General features: G+C 37.8%; 1 protein-coding gene across 1 annotated transcript in view; it reads left to right on the top strand.

Annotated features, from left to right (window-relative positions):
• The window catches only part of LOC117402887 (zygotic DNA replication licensing factor mcm3), a 45771-nt gene extending 27393 nt beyond the window's left edge, over positions 1-18378 (top strand). Inside the window, exons 12-17 of the mRNA XM_034921436.2 lie at positions 10228-10378; positions 11327-11467; positions 11880-12004; positions 12146-12240; positions 13986-14076; positions 16505-18378. Of these exons, the coding sequence (XP_034777327.2) occupies positions 10228-10378; positions 11327-11467; positions 11880-12004; positions 12146-12240; positions 13986-14076; positions 16505-16703 (802 nt within the window). The 3' untranslated portion in view covers positions 16704-18378. The remainder of the gene's footprint in view (positions 1-10227; positions 10379-11326; positions 11468-11879; positions 12005-12145; positions 12241-13985; positions 14077-16504) is intronic.
• The last annotated feature ends 2196 nt before the right edge of the window (positions 18379-20574 follow it).

Raw genomic sequence — 20574 nt, 5'->3', positions numbered from 1 at the left:
TTTTTTTTTTAAGCATAAAAATGAATACCCATTGCGGAGTGTACACTGATAGCAAGTCCTTCAGGCACCAGTATTTTGCCAAACATACCACAAAGCATCTTGGGATACTGGAGTATACTGGAGTATACACAAAAATATTGTACAGTATTTGATGGTTTTCATGTCACATTTTCTCCCGCCGCCATATTGGCAGTCAAAAAGCGCTGCATATCAATGTATGTCAATGGCGGATTACTAATTTTATTTATTATTATTATTATTATTATTATTATTATTATTATTATTATTATTAAGTTTAACACGCTTAATTATATAGTCGATTTTTTCATTAAAAATATACTTAAATGGGATTACACTTAAGCAGGTTGGTTGGTGATTCTCGATTCACTAGAACCGTCATCCGGATCAATTTGGCCCATTTTGGATTTAAAATGTTAATTACTCTTCTGTTGTAAATCGTATGTGTGTGTGTCCGTTTTTGACTTTTCCTAAATATATTAATTAAATATCCAGACGGCGTTTGATAGCCAGAATCGCAAAAATGATAGTTATAAACAGTTCTACCTAGAACTGCCACGTGGGTCAATCTGACCCATGCATTACAATACATGTATTTTTTTTTAAATATAACGTAAGATATTCTATTTTTTTTTTGTAGATGCAGCAAACAACACACACACCCTCCTCCTAGCACACGTATTTTTTTTTTTTCAAGCGTTTGTTTGTAGACTGACTACGAGACCGATTGCTATGATTGTGGATTTGTCAAGATGCCAACTCAGTGAAAGCCTGGTTGCTTATTTTTCAATGCATCTGAAGACAACAATACTTTGTTTTGTTCCACAAATGCAACTGGGAATATATCAGAAGGAAATATTTAATCTTGAAAGTAGGCATTTTGATTGGAATACGGCAAGCTGCACTCAGATGTATAGAGCAAACTGAAATGACAGGAAGGATAACAACTTATGTGCCTAATATGAAGCGTATATTATATATTCTTTTTTTATATTACTATTAGAAAAAAAATTGGTTTTACAGGTTTGTATGTACCAGTTTACACAATAGTCTTACAACAGTCAGCTGGCAGACGCGTACGCTCCTCCATAGAGTACAATGCAGCCGTTATACTGGAAGTAGTGTTATATTTTTTTTATGTAGTATTAGAAACACTGATTTCGGTTTTATAGTTTTGTGTGTACATGTGCCCGTTTACACCTGTACACGGGTATATGTACACACCTGTTTCTTTTGAAATGTGTATTTTATTATATTTTTTCACTGTTTGTAGTCGTGCTGTATATGCGCTCATTTTAAAAATAAAGCCTTTTATGTTTAATTTTCCATTTAAATAGTGTTTCTGCGATGCAAATGTTAGAGATGATGCTCATGAATAAAACCTTTCATTTGTTTCCAGTAGTATGTCTCTAGTTTTCATAACAAAGCAGTTTAAAAATGTATTGGTCACAGTGACCCACGTGGCGGTTCTAGATATATATATAAAAAAGAAATCCTTCATCGTGAACAGTCCTAAAGGCACTGCATTGTAAATGACAATTTACTAAGCGCAGTGGTACAATAATAATAATAATAATTAGAATAATAGTGTAAATAGAAATCCTTTTGTATTGAATTGTATAATTATATAATTGTATTGAAATGTTTCATACACATACAGCAAAAAAGTAATGTATTAAGTGTGGGATGCTAATAATGATAGTAATACTACTACTGCAACTACTACTAATATTTAATAATACAAATTAATCTGGATTTAAATTTGAACAGGGGTTTCGCTGTCGCTCGTCACTCTCGTAATTTGCGAATGTTTTTTGAAAGTGACGACAAAAATGTGGAATCGTCACTAGTGACAATCGTTTCTGTTTGTACTATAAAAAAAAATCCCTTTTGTTAAAGTCGCACACAACGTCTCGTTCTTCAAAAGAAGGATCGCTAAACCATAGAGTCACTGCTGCTGATCAGATCAGCGCCTCGGCCTCATCGATTCATTGACTGCAACGTTCCCATCCCGTGGTAGATGATGTAAATGCAGTCAGCCATTCAGCGCCTCAGTTTCATGTTGCGTGTCAGTTACCATGGTAACTCAGACTGCTTTATGAGGCTGTACTCGGTGCTGCTGTAGCTTTCAGCCTCGCATTATTCTTTGCAACCTGACAGCTTCTGCCGCTGCGCTTTCACGACTACAGAGAGTTCTGCTCAAACCTTTGCATCCGCAGTGTTAGCGCCATTGCGCTAATGTCCCGCTGAAATTCTCTTAACGCGCTCGTGTGTCCCCCTTCCTTGACCAGACGCAATCAATACCAATACGCAGTAAATGAATGTATGTTGTATTACCATGACATGTCTGACGACAGGCTAATCTTTTTACTTGTTTCTTTACACTTGCGTTTTCATAATTAAACTCCCGTGCTTTTATTCTCCAGTCCAGTAGAATGCGCTCACACCCGCCCTGGTTACTCAGGCAGTTTCACAGTAAAGCATGGACAACATCAGGCTTGCTAACAACATGGCCCAGTGCAAATATAACCTTGTATCCGTTACACCCGACCATTACTTCTGGAAGAATAAGTAATAAGCTTCGGCAGTGACTGTTGAAATATAGGTTATTATAGTTGTGCTTAAAAATACTGTCTGCAGAAGATTTGTGAAACGAAAACTCATTACCTAAAAAAAGAAAAAAAAGTAGCCTACGGTAACGTTATAAAATATGTGAAATGTGTCTTTTCTATGACCAAAAATGCTAAAATTCAGGGCCAAAATTATTCCGTATGTGTTAAGCACCAACTGTCTCTTGACCATTTCGCCAGTAGGCCTATAACGAGCATGATAAAATTGTATGTATGTATATGTATATATATATATATATATATATATATATATGTGTATATATATATATATATATATATATATATATATATATATATATATATATATATATATATATATACGGCAATACATCTTGCATTGAGAAAACACCACTGGAATCGGAATAAAGGAAATTCTTATGTAATACAGTTCACGTGAAGCATGGTTTTGGTAAGTATCATTTTCTAAACTATATAATTATGTGCAGTATTAAAATAAGTTAAAAACATAGCAAATCCACAAAACCAACGAAATACATAGTGTATATTTGACATTGTATTTGTAGTGTTCTGTGTAACACGGGCCATCGTTTAACCTGAAGCAGACATACGCGTTTATCATATTATCAACAACACCAACGTGTAAAAATAAAGCAACAATTGTTTTGAAAACTGTCCAAAATATTTACTTGGTGGCTAAGAATGAAAAATGTCAAGATAAAAATGTCATTTTTTATATGAAAATTGGCAAAATAAAACGGGAAGCTGGAAGAATTTACCAGTCAGGACAACGGCATTTAAATACTACTACTATTAAACTGTATCTGTTGGTAATGTGGTTTCTTCTAGCAGTTTTCAAACTGGGCTACTCAAGAAAAATTCTGAAATGGCAGACAACGCATTTTATTTAATACCACTTGCCAATCTATTGCAAATTTTTGTCACGTAATCAGCGTTTAATCGCTAACACCAGACTGACGCGCTGTGACAGCGTTCAGTGCACACATGGCTAATTTACATATTAAATATGTACATTTTAAATAAGCCCTGTTGTTAAATGTAATATAAACAGTTGGACGGTTACTGCAGTTTGTCTGGGATACAAAAAAAGACATTTTAAAAAACTAAGCCTAGTCTTTAACTCATTTTATTTCCTGTGTGTGTTCATGCCTGCAAGTGGATACTTTATTCTTTTCAATGACCCGGTTAAAGTTTATTGTAACTTAAGTACTACATTTGAAAATAAAGAATGTATGGCCAATCAGAAACCAAAGTATTGTCATGCGGTCTAGTTTGACAAGCCGTTACGTCTGGTGCGAGAGTAGTTTTAGCTTTCAATCCAGTGAAAAAATGTGGATTGTTTGCTCAATACTAGTACACTACTAGCAAATGGCGATCAAGGCGAAATACCATCAAAGATTAAAAACGCCAAAAATGTCTTGCGACTGAAGCTCTCTCCAATTTCTCTGCCATCATCAGTGATTTGTGTGGTAACAAGCAGGGAGGGACATCCATCACACTGATACTAGGTAAGCGTTTTATTATTGTTTTTAAATTAGCATCAGTACTGTATGTTTTAATCCTCAATAATTAAAAAATGCCAGTAATATGTTTTCGTATTGAGGCCAGCTGTAGAGATGCGTAGATAGTGAACTTTGCCTTCTTTTCTATAACTTTATCATCAATATAAATACATGATTGCGGTAAACTTGTGCGCGCGAATTAAAAAACAAAACTGTTAGCCAATACTGTAAAATGTCGCAGAAGAAAACCCACTCGTTTTTTCAGCGTGGCCACAGCAGAGTGAAACCCAACAAACAGAACAAGTTGTAGAAAATGAAGACTTGGATTCGGAACACCATGGGTTGTATATAATATTCTAACACTGTTTTTTTCTTCTTTTTATTGTAAAAAGACATACATGGTATAAGTAATTGATAATGCATTCTGTGTCTGTATGTAGCTTTTCAGGGCAAATAATTCTGGTTCTTGTATTTTAATGTTCTAAAACTTTACAGCTGTACATTACCAAATTATTTAAACTGTAGAGCATTATTAAAACTGTTTAAATTAAATAATTGTTTTGGTCAATACAGTGATTTTAAGGTATAAAATAAAAACAGGATTCATAACACCCTTGAAGACTTGAGCTGTGCGCCAGTAGTGACTACTGAATATCTGGAGTGACTAATGTTTTTAGAAAGGATTAGTCACTAGTGACTACAAAAATCTAGAGCCCAGGGGAGACCCTGAATTTGAATCAGTACAGTCATTAGTTATTGGCTGTTTATTAATTATTATACTGTTCTATATTTAATAGTGTAGTTTTGCGATTGTAATTACTAATGACATTACTTGTTTTGTTACAGTAAGTGTTCCTTACTGGGGGGGAGAGACCTAGGATCACAGTTTGTCATTGTAAGTTGCCGAGTTTTCATAGCTGAATATCTGCATTGTGAAATATTAATCTATTTCAATACTGAAAGAAACGAGTAAACAGAATAACTGTACTTGCTGTCTGTTTTTTAATTTTTTTATAGGTCAAAATCGTGTTGTGTTTGAGCTAGCGATACCGTCGTGTTCCTAACAATAACATGGCCTTGATAACATAGAACTTCTTGTCTAAATGCCAGACAAGTGGGTTGTTTACCCATCCTGAGATGAAATACTATCGGTACTTTTATATGCCTTCATCTGGGAAGCTGTGTAGGGAGAAGGGTTCTCAACTAGATCCAGATATCGCCGAAGTCGAGGTCAGGGAGTTCACGTTTCTTGACGTGCTGTAAAAAGCACCAGCGGTGCACAATAGGGATCACAAACCCCTAGAATCTGGCACTTAACTTTATCTTTTCAATTCCTGACACTGGAGGTGAAAAGTGTGTTCTGTGGCAAATATCTCCCACTGTAGTGTGGAAGATACCAAATTTGCATTAGCTGCCATCGCTGTTCTGACCGCTGGTATGGTGCTGGGGTCATGTGGGTGAAAACCCTCAATTACAGCGTCCACACTCCTGATAAACCGCACTACCTGATGCAATCTAATTAGAACCAGACTTGAGACTACCTCCTGAGGTGTTCTCGAGTACGGTATTAAACGCTGCATAGTGTGGACGCAAAACGGATTTAGCACTTAAGCCAGTTTAACCCTTTGTAGTCCATTTATTCAGTGCGTCTCAGGCGCGTTGGGTCCAATTTATTTTCACACGCACAGTTTATTTTAAACGCACTGTTTAAAAGTTTTTTGGTTTTTTTTCACAGTAAAAGGTTTAAAAGGCACTGCATATCAACAGGACACTCAGTACTGCATCTCCAGCCCTGCCCCACCCCTTGTTCGCTGTATTTTTCACATACCTCTTCATAGTCGTGGATACCGAAAATCTCCTGACCACTCGTTTTATCACCACACTCCTCAATAATGCAATCCAAGTCATTATTTTATTACTATAACATCTCAAAAAGCTCGGCTCCTATCGGTCTCACTCGGCCATTGAATGCTTTTCTCGGCTTTTTCCAGAGAAAAAACGATTAGAGACCTGTGTTTTACGTCTTTGATGTCGGATAGTGTCCGACATCGGACCAGAAAGGGAAAATTGTAATGTCGGACGTGGTCCAACATTGGACCGCAAAGAGTTAAACTCAACGCAATCCAGTTAGTTTTAGAGAATGGGAGTGATTGTGATTACTCCAGTAGGGGCGAGGATCCTGATTGAGGATGAAGAGCTTTTGAATTTTTTTCGCTGTAGACACGGAAGGTAAGTGACTCATGATTTGATTTTGTATCTCTTCTTTTATTTATTTTCTTGCTCGCATATCCGTTACTAATATGCCATGAGATTTGTAATATATTTAGTACGCGTTATAGTGGTTCCCAGTTTCCTTGCACATTGGTTTATTTACTGTGTGTGTGTGTGTGTGTGTGTGTGTGTGTGTGTGTGTGTGTGTGTGTGTGTATATATATATATATATATATATATATATATATATATATATATATATATAATCTGTTAGATTGATCGTTTATCGATAGTTATTTAGGTAGATGATTTACTTTATAAAGCGACGTTCTAACAAGTCTTTGTCGTTTTTTTTTTTTTGTCAGACATTTTATGTCTGCTCAGGTTTTTATTTTATTTTTTAATTTACCATCTGAAGGGTACATTTGTTAGGCTGAGGCGAGGCATCGATTTATCATTCAATCGTTTGACAGTTATTGATAGTCAAGCCTGTGCGTCATTTTTGTGTAAAGGGTTTAAGCATTTGTAATTGGCAATTATTTTTTTGCATGAAGTACAGAGCTTCTCTGCCCCCTCAGGTCTGACTCGCTGAATCTGCATGTGATTGAGCTCGCCTTCTCCCCCCTGCCCTGCCCCCTGTGAGTTTACTGATGGGATTGCATCTGTGGAGGAGTCTACAGAGTAACAGAGCAAGTCAAGAGCGTTGTGTTAGAATTACAAATACTGTATTGGCAGAGCTACAAATACAATGCCCTTCCGATGTTTGGCAATTATTTTCTAAAGTAAGATGGCAAGGAAGTAAAGTAAAGAAAGTAATTTTTGGGATACTCCGGTAACACAACTAATCTGTGTGACCATTTAATGAGATGGCACCCTACAAAACTTCAGACAAAATCCACATGTATTCATCTGAACTACCTCAGAGTAAAAATGAAGAAAAACCACCAAGATCGTTCCAAAAGCTGTGTCTTTGGTCAGAAGTATTAAGCATCCTGACAATGTCAGTCCCTAGTGAGCAGGTATTCAGTAATGCTGGGCAGATTGAAAGTGCCAGTCATCGCTTAAATTAAAAGAAAATGAGTACACTATCTTGTTCCTTAACACAGTTCAAATATAAGCCATGGACAACACTCTTGTTACTAAACTGCTGTGGACAGTGATGACTTTTTTTTAAAAAATGTTTTCTCTTGATTGGCTGTTACTGTGACTTGTTATGGATTTAATAACTTTATTTTTTTGGATTTAGCTTTGACGCCCAACTGGTACAACTGAAATAAGGTAAAAAAAATAAAAATAAATAATATATTTTGTAATTATGCATAAACAGATGTAATCAATTAAATATGCATAATTTACTGCATTTTTTTTACTCTTTCATAACTTCGATAAAGCGATGCGTCTGCTTTTTTGGAGAACAATATATCGATTATCAATTAGGCACCACTCCAGACTTAATTTTTTTAACCAGAATTTTTGTAGTACAGAGGTCTCCGCACATAGGAACACCTCCTAAGAGAACACTTCGGCTTATGGAACAACCTTGTGGTGAAACTGAATTTTCCCATTGTAAATGCTCCACCTTGTAAGTGGAACACCTTTTTGACACAGATAGCAATTCGTTGCTAACCGATTCAAAACTGATATAGTACTGTTTTGTCACCTGATAAGTCATCATCAAACTAAAATTAAAAATGGTTTATTCAATCTTTTCAAAACTGACTTGTCATCATGAGCGTAATCTTGAGCTGCTGCTGAATTTAACGTGTGTAGGAGTGCAGTATTAATAACCATTGTGTTAAAATGAATTCTCGTATTCAAAATTACTGTTGGGGCCGCTGCTGCATTTAACGTATGTAGGGGTGCTTTGTTAATTTAGTTTCAGTTAGTTTATTAACATTTAGTTTATTATTATAATTTACTAACATATGCTTGCCTATTGCTTTTCTCTAACTTATTCTGTTCATTTCATTTGTTGATGCACTTGCGTCATGCGACCTAAGTAATAAATACATTTGTATTTATTGATATCATATCGTGATTAGCCTTGGCATTGTGTCTAGTGGTCAACTCTGTCTTAGAGAACACTTCGGCTAAGAGAACACTTCACTTGCTTCCTGAGGGGTGTTCTCTTAACCAGAGACTACTGTAATGCTTGTACACAGACATTTAGGTAGTGCTGGGACGAACACAGGATTTTCATGTTCGGATATTCGCTCATTTAAAATATTCAGTAATTTTTCGGAAAGTAATAAAAGCCATTATAATGCTCTGAACGCATAGCAGCAGGGGGCGTGGCCGTGGTGTGTGTGTGTGTGTGTGTGCCTTTTATTATAATGCTCTGAACGCATAGCAGCAGGGGGCGTGGCCGTGGTGTGTGTGTGTGTGTGTGCCTTTTATTATAATGCTCTGAACGCATAGCAGCAGGGGGCGTGGCCGTGGTGTGTGTGTGTGTGTGTGCCTTTTATTATAATGCTCTGAACGCATAGCAGCAGGGGGCGTGGCCGTGGTGTGTGTGTGTGTGTGTGTGCCTTTTATTATAATGCTCTGAACGCATAGCAGCAGGGGGCGTGGCCGTGGTGTGTGTGTGTGTGTGCCTTTTATTATAATGCTCTGAACGCATAGCAGCAGGGGGCGTGGCCGTGGTGTGTGTGTGTGTGTGTGCCTTTTATTTTACAACAAGACCTTACAATATGTAACACGTTAAAATAGAAAAATAGCCCAGTAGTAAAGAATAAGTTGTGTAGGACTTAATTTACCCCAGTGAATAGCAAATAGCAGTTCAAATTAAACATTGTTTTGTTTATTCCCGTAAAGTTGACAACGCAGTCAGCGGCGGGGTGGGGGGGGGGGGTAGCAACGGTTTTCGGGAATAAATAAATATATATTTTTAGCTAATATAAAATGCACTTATTTTGACCAAACATACCTCTCAACTGTATTTTTTTTAAATAACCAGATTACAAAATGAAACCATGGCATAAAATTAGACCCACAAGCCTGTCATTTGTCACTGTGTGTTTCTGCTTCAAGATCAGAAATGGAGTGAAGCATCGAAAACATGCATACAGTATCGGTACCGTCTACTTGTAGGTTCATTTTAAATTTCGCAAGTGGAGTCGTCAATAAAAATGTGGAATTTGCTGCCACTCAGCAGTTGGGGTGGGTTTATAGTATTCTGAACAAATCAATGATAGGTATGAGTCAGGAAGGAGGCACATTGCCCAACTGCACGGAAAGATAGTTTTGTTTTTGTTTATTTGTAATAGTTTTTATTTATTTATTTTTTAATGGGAAAGGGGTGAAGTCAACATGAATTGAGTCGTCCATTTCCAGTGTTTTTCTGATGGTTATTTGGTTAAAACCAAAAATCAGAATCCCTAATCTTAGTTATGTAAGTACCCCCCTACAATAGCCTTGACCTTTTGGGTCGGGACCCCCAGTTTGAGAAACACTGGTTTAAAACATGATCCAGAAATGACACATAATTTGAAATGACACCATCTGGTGTACAGTCAGGGGTTTTTCTATTTAAGTTATAAAGAAAAACCCGCCACCTGGCAGTTATGGGTATTTTCCATGACAACTGACCGGTAACCCGCTTTGCATTGCAGTATCAGTGACTGCGCCTACCGCAGTACTGGGGACATTTTCCATGGAAGCTACTGTGCATAGGACATGACAGTACAAGGTAATATGTATTTGTGAGCTTGCACAGCTCTACACAACTGCCCCCTTTATGTATATGAATCATTGAGCTGGGATATCCCTGTTTTTTGTCCTCTGCTTAAAAGAGCTAGAATGTCCCTGTACTCCTGAGCTAGAGATAACCTTGCCAGCCAATCTATGGTGTATCCCTGCTCCTCTTTATTGTTGCTGTGTGGTTTTAGGGAGAAGGTCCTCAGCATGGAGTTCATGAGGAAGTACATCCACGTGGCCAAAATTGTCAAGCCAGTCCTCACACAGGAGGCAGCCAGTCACATTGCTGAGGAGTACTCCAGGTTACGCAGCCAGGAACAGCTGACCAATGATGTTGCCCGGGTAAGAGACAGATCTTCTGGATTTTGATTCTGGAAAGTTTGTTTAAATGGTTTTATCCAAATAAGATTTATGTCCTTTATTAGATTTTTGAGCCATTTTCATTCCCCTTTTCACTGTGTTTTTTCCATGGTGTTATGCACGCCTCTGCTTTCTTTGCTGGGCAGAGATAATCCATTTCCAGATAGAAATCCACTTAACACAGGCCTGGACATTAGTACTTTAAAAACATAAGAAAGTTTACAAACGAGAGGAGGCCATTCGGCCCATCTTGCTCGTTTGGTTGTTAGTAGCTTATTGATCCCAGAATCTCATCAAGCAGCTTCTTGAAGGATCCCAGGGTGTTGGCTTCAACAACATTACTGGGGAGTTGGTTCCAGACCCTCTCAATTCTCTGTGTAAAGTGCCTTCTATTTTCTGTTCTGAATGCCCCTTTTATCTAATCTCCACTTGTGACCCCTGGTCCTTTTTTGTTTCTTTTTTCTGGTCTAAAAAATCCCTTGGGTCGACATTGTCAATACCTTTTAGAATTTTGAAAACTTGAATCAGATTGCCTTGTAGTCTTCTTTGTTCAAGACTGAATAGATTCAATTCTTTAGGCCTTGTCTGCATATGACATGCCTTTTAAACCCAGAATAATTTTGGTCGCTCTTCTTTGCACTCTTTCTGGAGCAGCAATTTCCTTTTTGTAGCAAGGTGGCCAGAACTGAAAACAATATTCTAGATGAGCTTTTACTGTAACTGGACAGCATAATGATACAGTTGAATATTTAGGGGCCTAAACTAAAATGTATTGGCTTTACTATTTTTTATTTAAAACATTGTTTATAGATCACTAGAATTTGTTCTAGTGTTTTTTCGGCCATATATTTATTTTCTTTAACTTTTTTTTTTTAATTCTAATTTGGTCTAACGGAATAAAGTTGTTATTGGTATCTCTTTTGCTGACAGACCTCCCCTGTGACCGCGCGATCACTGGAAACAATGATTCGACTGTCGACGGCTCACGCCAAGGCACGCATGAGCAAATCCATCGAGCTGCAAGATGCAGAGGTGGCAGTGGAGCTGGTGCAGTTTGCCTACTTCAAAAAAGTGAGATATGGTTGATCCTCCATCCTGACAGTCTTCTAGCTACGTTGAGACCACTACTTTAAATGTGGAAAACATTGTGTTTTTTTTTTTTTTCTTTAAAATCTCCTATGGGGCAGTATTATGTGTAAAACATGCTTTTTGTTCAAGAAGTAAATTAAACCTCATCTTTCTTGAAATAATAGTTTTACTTGTGTAAAAAAAAAAAAAAGGCAACTTCATAAATCAGACATGCTTGTTTCCATGTATATATTGGGGTCAATTTTATTTTACTTTGCTCCGGGTACTTCTTAGGTTTAGGACTAGTATGTAATTTAAATGTGGTGCTCACTAATATGTAAATATCTGGAATATAAAGGTAAAGGCTGCCACCTTTTAAACATGTAAGCAGCCTTAATGTTTTTTAATTCCTAAGGTGCTGGAGAAAGAGAAGAAGCGTCGCAGGCAAGATGATGGAGACACTGAGACAGAGGGGGAGGATGAGGAGGGGCAGGGAGATGGGGGAAATGAGGAAGCAACTCCAGAGCACAGGAGGAAGAGGTAACGTATTTCCTTGTATATATTAACAGTCCCCCATATACTACTTTATTCACTCACTCATGCTTTTTTTAAAGGTACTTTTATACCTCTCATTTTCTCCGTCTGTCAAATTCCTAACACCCTCCCTTGCTTTCTCGGCAGGAGCTGCAGGTCTGGTGAGCGCAGGCGACCATCCAAGGAGGGAGAAGTGTACGATCCCTACGATTTTGGTGACAAAGAGGAGGATACCCCTGATGGTAAGGCTCCACTGGCTTGCTCAGGTCTCTGTGGTGGAGATGCCAGTGCAGCTGGTGCCACTTACGTCTCTTCACATAAATAGAAATAATTGAATGCAGTGAGTTATTGTGAAAGCAGACCTGCTAACCTCTACACATTTTGCTTATCCGCTACGCATTTTGAGTTGGTAATACACGGGTACGCTTTTATCAGAGATGATACGCAATAATACGTAATCCATATTTCGCTCATCGTCTATGATGTTGCCTGTAGTTCGAGAAAGTGTTGCGTCTAACGTCAGGGCTGGCCTTAGGGCAAGGCAAGCAAGATACATTAAACAATCAGGTTTTGAGTTTAGTTACATGATAGAATAACCAATAAGCTTTTGAGTTTAGTTGACGATCCAACCTCCGTTTTAAAAAGTTATCGTGGGTTGACTGACAGAAATTCCTACCACCCAGTTTCTTTGTATAGTCACAGACATTCTACTGTAGCCTATCAGGCTTTGTTGAGCTGACTTGCTTGTGTTTCAACTGCCATTTTCGGACACACTGGAGGGAGTGTGAAGTACTGTGACTTGTGAGGAAATTATTTATTTCAAACTGGCTACGGTACCTTTGTTTTTTTAATTAATGCATTCATTTTTGTCTGCGGGATAAATGCTGTTTCATTGTTCTTTTAAACAAGTCATAAACGGCTGGAGTGTTCAGCTTGGTGACCAAAAACAAAACCCAACACAGCCAGCCTGAGCACAGACATGCTGAGTTCACTGGTAACGCACAAAGTCATGATGTCGGTGAAGCAGCAAGTGTGTCACACACAAACCTTTAGTGACACTTTGCTCAGGAAAGCCAAGTCAGCCACCTATGAAGCTTAACATTCAAGATCTGAAAGTGCAGTTTGACTTGTTGGATTCCTTTCTGTTCCAAACAACTCACTTTGTGGATAGCTATCACATTTGGTGCTGACTCGGTGACCATTTACAAGTTTTTTTTCCTTTTTTAAAAGTACTTTGTTTCTCTGTTTTAGAAGCTTATACATTTAAATTTGTTATGTTTTGACAGTAAATAAAATACATACTACAAAAATGTCTTTTCTTTACTTGAAATAATTTTCAGTTGGTATAAATTAATACTAAAAAATTCATACTCAAAACTCATCAGAGTGTAGCATTTAGCTGTTTTATACCCTAAAACAATTCTGGGGGGAAGCCCCCCGGACCTCCCAAGATGTCCACGTGAAAGAGTGCTACTCAACAAAAAAAAAAAAAAAATGTCAAGGTTGGCAGGTCTGTGAAAGTATATAATAAAAATGTCAGAGGATTAATAACCATACAAGGTATTTGAAAAGGAGATGTATATGATTACATATTTTGTATAAGCACTTAATGGAAGGATTTGGATGATATGTTTTCTGATTGGTTACAAACAGTCCAAATAAGTTTAAGTTAGAAAGTTTTTGTCTTAAACTTCATACATTTTAGAAATTAGACATAATCTACAGTAACATGGCACTTCAATGCGAGTTATTTAATCAACAAAGAGGGCAGTAGAAATCATTAATTGAAGTGGAACTTTTACAAATATCAATCTCTTTTTAACATATATGGAGTAGTATACCAAGTAAAATTGAGAATATTGGAGAATGTTCAAGATCTGTTCACATAGAACTGAGAAGATGTGCAAAAAGCCTGGATGTTCTCTGAACAGTCTCTTCTAGTTATAAGTATTTCTTCCAGTATTAGTGTGTATTTGTTTTTTTTCAGTTCATAATCGAACCCCCAAGACCCCGGAATACCAAGAAGAGCCCATGGAGACGAGGGGAGATTCTAACAAGTTACAGTTGGCAGATGCCAGGTGAGTTAGCTTCCTGTATGTTGGAGGAATTTGGTGCCATTCAATGTGTTATTTAAGTCTGCTAGCCAGTGTGGACTGTCCTTGAGAATCTAGGACAGCGGTTCTCAACTGGTGGAGCGTGCCGTCCTCAGGGGGCATGTCAGACTTTTCTAAGGGGGCCGCGGTGAGTAATAATAATTAAAAAAAAATAATAATAAAATCAAAAAAAACAATTTTACATCCTAAATGTGAATTTTACAAACTGGCAAATAAAGAGACCCAATCACAGCCAATTAATGACAGTTCCGTTCCTGCCTCATTATACCCTTGTTCAGTACATATAATGGATCGCCCAGTGATGCGTGAAAAAAGACAGTGGTTGTGCAGGTGAATCAGTATAAAAAACAAAGTTCGGAAATATGAAGAAGGTTACTTTTGAAATTGGATTTACTTTTGTTGGTACTGCAGATGAACCTCATTCTCAGTGTCGTCTGTGGTGATGTACTGACTAGTGACGGACTATAAAAACAAAAGTGCAGGAGAAGAAATTTGTCTTTTTAAAGTTTATAGTGATTTTGTTTATTTTCTTTGGAGAAACTAGCGTCAAGTTCATCAATTTAAAGACAAGGTTAAGTTTAATAGGATAATCCATTTTACAAAAGGTACCATATGTTTTTTTTTGTTTGTTTTGGAGAGCTCCAAGTAAAGAAAAAATGCTTCAGCAGGACATGCGTCAAAGAAGGTTGAGAACTCCTGATCTAGGAGTTATCAGTACATTATCAGGGTTCTAAATTGGCAACAAAAATGGCAAGGCCAAAAATGGCCTTCAGCTCTCTACATTTGTAGAGGGAACCAAGGCCACTAAACTTAAGTCAAGGCCATAGTGTAGGATGCTGTGTAATTTTGCTTAGGATTCATATATAAAGCTAATTATTGTAATGTAGTTGAAGCTGCTTGATGAGATTCTGGGATCAATAAGCTACTAACAACCAAACGAGCAAGTTGGGCTGACTGGCCTCTCGTTTGTAAACTTTCTTATGTTCTTATTGGCCATAGAAAGAAAAACAGTTTTAACTTAACTATTTATTTATTCAAAAAATGCAGGTGTGTGTTTTTTTTTTTTTGTTTTTGTTCCCCCCCCCCCCCCCCCCGTCAACTAGCAGTCTAGACAGGGCCCCAGACTGACTTTTTGACTTCGCAGCCAATTGCTCCAAGGCCAAAAAAAAATTGTTGGGTGTCACTTTAAGAGCAAGTTGGTTGCTACCATATTCAACTGCTTACAATGCAACAACTTGTTAAGACGCTAAAGGATAAAACAGTAACTTGTTATAGTAGTCTCTTGTTTCTTGCCTTATTCTGTTTAATAGGTAAACTATGCAGCTGATGACTGCAATGAACTCAGCATTTTATATTTGTATAGGTGTTGTGTATGAATATGGTGACCGCCCCCCTAATTGTGTACAGTTGTAATATGGGGAATAGCATGCTGCAGCTCGCATGCTCAGTGTTAGTTAGTGGAGTCCTGATCCGTGAGCATGCAACACAGCCAGCTCTTATGTTTTTACTGTATATGTAACCATTTATTGTTTAAGTAAAAAAACAAGTTTAAGTTTCAGTATTTACAATATTAAATACACCACAGTAAACACAATGTCATGCATTTGATATATTTCCAAACCATTGTTTTTCATTACCACAGTCTGAAAGCTAAGTTTAGACAGTGACAGTTTTTCTACTGTAATTAAGTAAGCTGCAATACATTTAATTTAATTCCCTAAATGTTTTTTAAAATTCTCAGGAGTACACTTCCTAATTACAGTCCCAAGTATTTATATGCATTCTGCTGTCACCGTTATTAAAATGGTCAGTTTGAGAAATAAACTCTGCAGCAGCTGACTCTGCTTTAGTACAAAACCCACACTACATTCACTGTTTTTCAATATGGCAACATCTTATATCTGGGGTAGATGTGGTGCACGGTGAGCCGAGGACACCCTGCTCCCCAAAGGGCACAGCTGTGATAATAACCGTGAATAGACTATTTTGAGGAGCAACACGCAGGGGTTGGTTTGCCTCACAATGCCACAATCTTTCCTACTGGTCAAATACCAAATAAGGCAAGATGGAGACTAGTTCTGCTGAGATATTTCTTCCAGGATTCCATAGCTAAGCAGCATCTGCAGCCTAAATCAGCTGTGTAAACTGAGCCAACAGCAAGAACAGATTGCCTTTTCATCTGCCTCCTATGCCATTAAATGCGACATTCAAATTTGGCATTTAAAGTTGGGGAGAAAACAGGGGTACATATGTAATTGGGCACTATTAATAAATATTAATAAAAATGTACTACATAATATTACACTAAAAATAATTTCTAAAAAAAATTAAGTACTGTTAATAAGAAAACTAAACTTGTCAATAAAGCCTAAACTGTTCATTTGCTTGGCAGGCTGAAGGAGTTCAAGGTTGCCTTGTTGGCTGCATTCAAGTCTGCACACGCTCAGTCAATCAGCCTCCATAACCTGATGGACACCATAAACAAGGGCAATGAGAAGCCATTCTCACAAGGGGAGGTGCTGACTGCACTCGAGCACATGCAGGACGACAACCAGGTAATGGTGTCTGATGAGATCATCTTCCTTATCTGAGAGAGGACTTCTCTCTGACACTCCACAGAACAGTGAGGAAGGACATTGGGAGAAGGACCTCCCTGCTTTTGATGGAATTGATAGTGAGCCCTACATACATTGTATACAAATATTTGTATTTGTTTTTCTGTGTATTGGAGGTTTGTTTTTATTTGTTTTTATTCTTAAAATACATACTCGTATGTATTTACTTTTTTCTGTAATACAAACAATCTGTCTCAAACAATCCATTACCTGCATGGTAGTGTGCAATCTGTGCCTTTACATAAAGTGTGTAGCTCACATAAATGTTAAGATAATGGCATACATTTAAAAAAAAAATAGTGTTTAAGATAGATCCAGAATCTCTCTCTCTCATATTGTTGGACAATTCACTTGGTGAGACAAAATATTTTCTGGAGTTTCACATGAATTTGATTTGAGAGGAACCTCCGACTGTAGTCTGGGTCCATCATGAGTAAGGGTGTATTCACGAATTTCACGATTTACATGAAATGTACCCATTTCTGTGTAATATGTAAGAATAAACACAGCAAACATTTGCCTTGGATGCACTACCTGTTGCTGTACACCTGCATTTAGGAATCTGGCAGCTAGTTTAGTTTGCTTCCAGTAAATTATTGAACACACTGCATAGAGCTGCACAATTTCTTTAAAATGTCTTCAATGAACACCAGCTGCAGCAAATTCAAAACATATTTCTGTTAAAGATTGCTCTGTCCAGTACAAGAAGGGGACATTTCATGCATCTTATTTTTACATTTATTCATGTTTGTTTTGTTTGATAATTCACTGATGGTGAAAATACTGTAGAATGTCTTTTAAAAGGTGGACATAAAAAGAATGAAGTATTCTACAATTTAGCATTTACTGTTTTTCAGAGAAGCATTTACATATTTTTGGAACATTTGATTTATAATAACTAGATAAATGTTTAATCGTGAAATATCTATTTTTAAACCGTGAAATGAGTAATTTACCGTGTGAAATACAGCCCTAAAAAAATGAGCACTAGTGGGAAAAAACCTAAAATAAAACCTATTGCATTTAAAATATGTATTCCTTTGATAGATGCAATTTCAAGTCATCACAGACTCGGGTTCATAGATTGAAGATTTAATATCAGGACAATAATCTGTAATCTCAGATTCTTCCACTGGTTTATAGTATTTTGCTGTCTGTGTTATGGTAAAAGTTCAAATGTTGGCACATCTTAAGATTTACTGGTAAACATCGACCTGTACCAAATAAAGCGGTAAATGTCTGAAATAAACATGTGTGACAGGGCAGAGGACCTGCACTGATAAGTGGGTATTTGGTGGTTGTTTTACACAGCCGTGTGTTTAATTGTTAATTGTTTTAATTAGGGAAACCTGTCTAATTAGATAGGCAGGTATTTAAACAGGTCTGTGGGCTGTATGAAGGAGAAGGCCTGGTAAGAGACTTGTGTGGTCAGACCTAAAAAGGTAAAGAAAAGTACTATGTGTACTATGTTCAAACTTGTCATTGTGATACAAGTGTTTTGGTGACTGGTAAATGGCTTAGCCAGCCGGTTATAGTTTAGAACGTATTTCAAAGTTTAGTTTAGCACTCCTGATGTATTTGTGCTTTTGTTTTGTTTGTGTTTTGTTCAATGAAAATAAATATACAGGCACTGCCCTGTTTTTGCAAACTATCTGTGGTCCAGTGTTCATTTACACAAGAAGACAGTGTAAAAGGTCCCAAGCGTGGCAAAGCATACCCCACTTTGCCACACATAACTAAGGGTCTACGTAAATCGCGGTAAATTTACGTATTTTCCACGAGTATGTTGCGGAATAAAATTAGGATTTCGCAGACCTTTTTACAGTGTTTTTATTTTTTTTATTTTTTATTTTTTTTAAATCACTTTGGTACTATTTTCACAAGTATGTGGTACTTTCACAACTCTTAGTACAAAACTCCAAACTGGTCACACTTGTAACGCAGCCAGTCTTTCATTCAAAACCTGTCATTGTGCATTCATTTGGATTGTAAACATCTCACCACACAACCACTGATTCAAAATATAAGTTGATTGTGAAATATAATGAGAACATTGGTTTAATCGCCAAAACAAACATAATGATATCTTTTCAATTTAGTCGTTTTAACTACCAGTTAATCCAATAGCAAACAATGCAAGATACGCGTTTAAAATCGACCTTAAGTGCTGAAAGTAATATGCTACAGTACTGTAAATTACAGTAGATTACACAGTTTTCACATTAGGCAATACACTTACATTACCCAACAAAATTGACAGAAAATCTATAATTTCCATATCTATCCAATGTGTAATCAAAGGTGTGATCAATGAAGACATCCTCTACAATCATTCATGCAAAATAAACCTTTTATTTTTCAGATATACTTGCAACATAGGTGTACTGTCTGTAATCAAATGTAAGAAATTAAACAAATTAAATGAATGAAGATAAAACATAACGTTTAGCACGCATTAATTTGCATCAAGCCTGTCTTGAGCATTTGGCCATAAATTCTAATCCACATCACAGTGAGTGCCCTCATTGTTCATGCACCGCGGGAAAACCTTTTGGCATGGCGAATCCAAGCTTGACAGTGGTCTGCATTGATGTTGTTGCATGCCTCATCCATGGTCAGAAGGAAGGTGGCACGCTCATGGGTATGGCGATCATACACCTTCCACCTCCCATGCTGAAAAAAATTCCTCAATAGGGTTGAGGTAAGGAGAGTATGGGGGCAGGTATAGGGTCACGAATCGGGGATGGGCCCGAAACCATGCCTGAACCACCTCTGCATGGTGGAACGTGACATTGTCCCACACAATGACACAGATGACCCCTTCACCTTGACAGGCCTGCTCAATTTCATTGAGAAACACAATGAGGTGTGCAGCGTTGTAGGATCCAAGTAATAGCCTACGTCCTACCACACCATCTTCAGAGATGGCTGCACACATGGAGATGTTTCTCCCACGTTGTCCAGACACTCGGACGGTCGCCCCTTGGCCGGTGAGGTTCCGCCCACGGCGCCGAGTTTTGGCCAGGTTGAAGCCCGCTTCATCAACAAAGATATACTTGTGATGGTTCACAGCAGCATCAAGCACCATCACCCTCTAAAAATATATTTTGGTTAGTTTTTTTTACAGTATAGTTCCAATATGATATTGTGAAGTAGCATGTGCATCTAATAGTAACAGTAATACAGTATATTGTGCTGTACCTGAACATACTCGGCCCGCAGTTGTTTCACCCGGTCGTTGTTTCTCTCAAAAGGCACCAGGTAAATGTGTTTCATAGATACCTGGTGCCTCTTCAAAAGGCGGGCGACTGTTGGTAGGCTGATGGATGCCACATTGGCAAAGGTGTCATCGTTCTCCTTAATGGCCTGCTTTATTTCGGACAGCCGTATGTCATTCCTGGCCCTCACCATTTCCACTACTGCCCACTCCTGCTGGTCGGTCAGCACATGGCCACCACCATGGGGTCTTCTGTCAATTCTGAGGGTAGACCTGAGTATACTGTCAATATATCATACTGTAAGAATACTGTAACATGTTTTGTGAATTTACATGCATTACAATATGTCTTACTATAAATGTAATGGTATAGCATAGTGCATATCCTGCAGACTTACCGGTTTTCTTGGCGAAATGTTCTAATGATCGAATTGACAGTTGATCTTTTCAGAGTGGGATGAACTAATCTGGCAGCCTCTGCCATGGTAAGGTCTCTGTTTACCACATGGTCAACGACGATGGCCTGGACTTCATTGGACACAACAGTTCCCTGCCGTCTGCCTCCCTCTCTCTGATGTCCACCTCTTTGATGGGGCCCATGCCCACCTCTTTGACCTCTTTGACGGGGCC

This window comes from Acipenser ruthenus, chromosome 5 (genome assembly GCF_902713425.1).
Source record: "Acipenser ruthenus chromosome 5, fAciRut3.2 maternal haplotype, whole genome shotgun sequence".
NCBI classification, from domain to species: domain Eukaryota; kingdom Metazoa; phylum Chordata; class Actinopteri; order Acipenseriformes; family Acipenseridae; genus Acipenser; species Acipenser ruthenus.
This window is presented reverse-complemented; position numbering and strand designations above follow the sequence as displayed.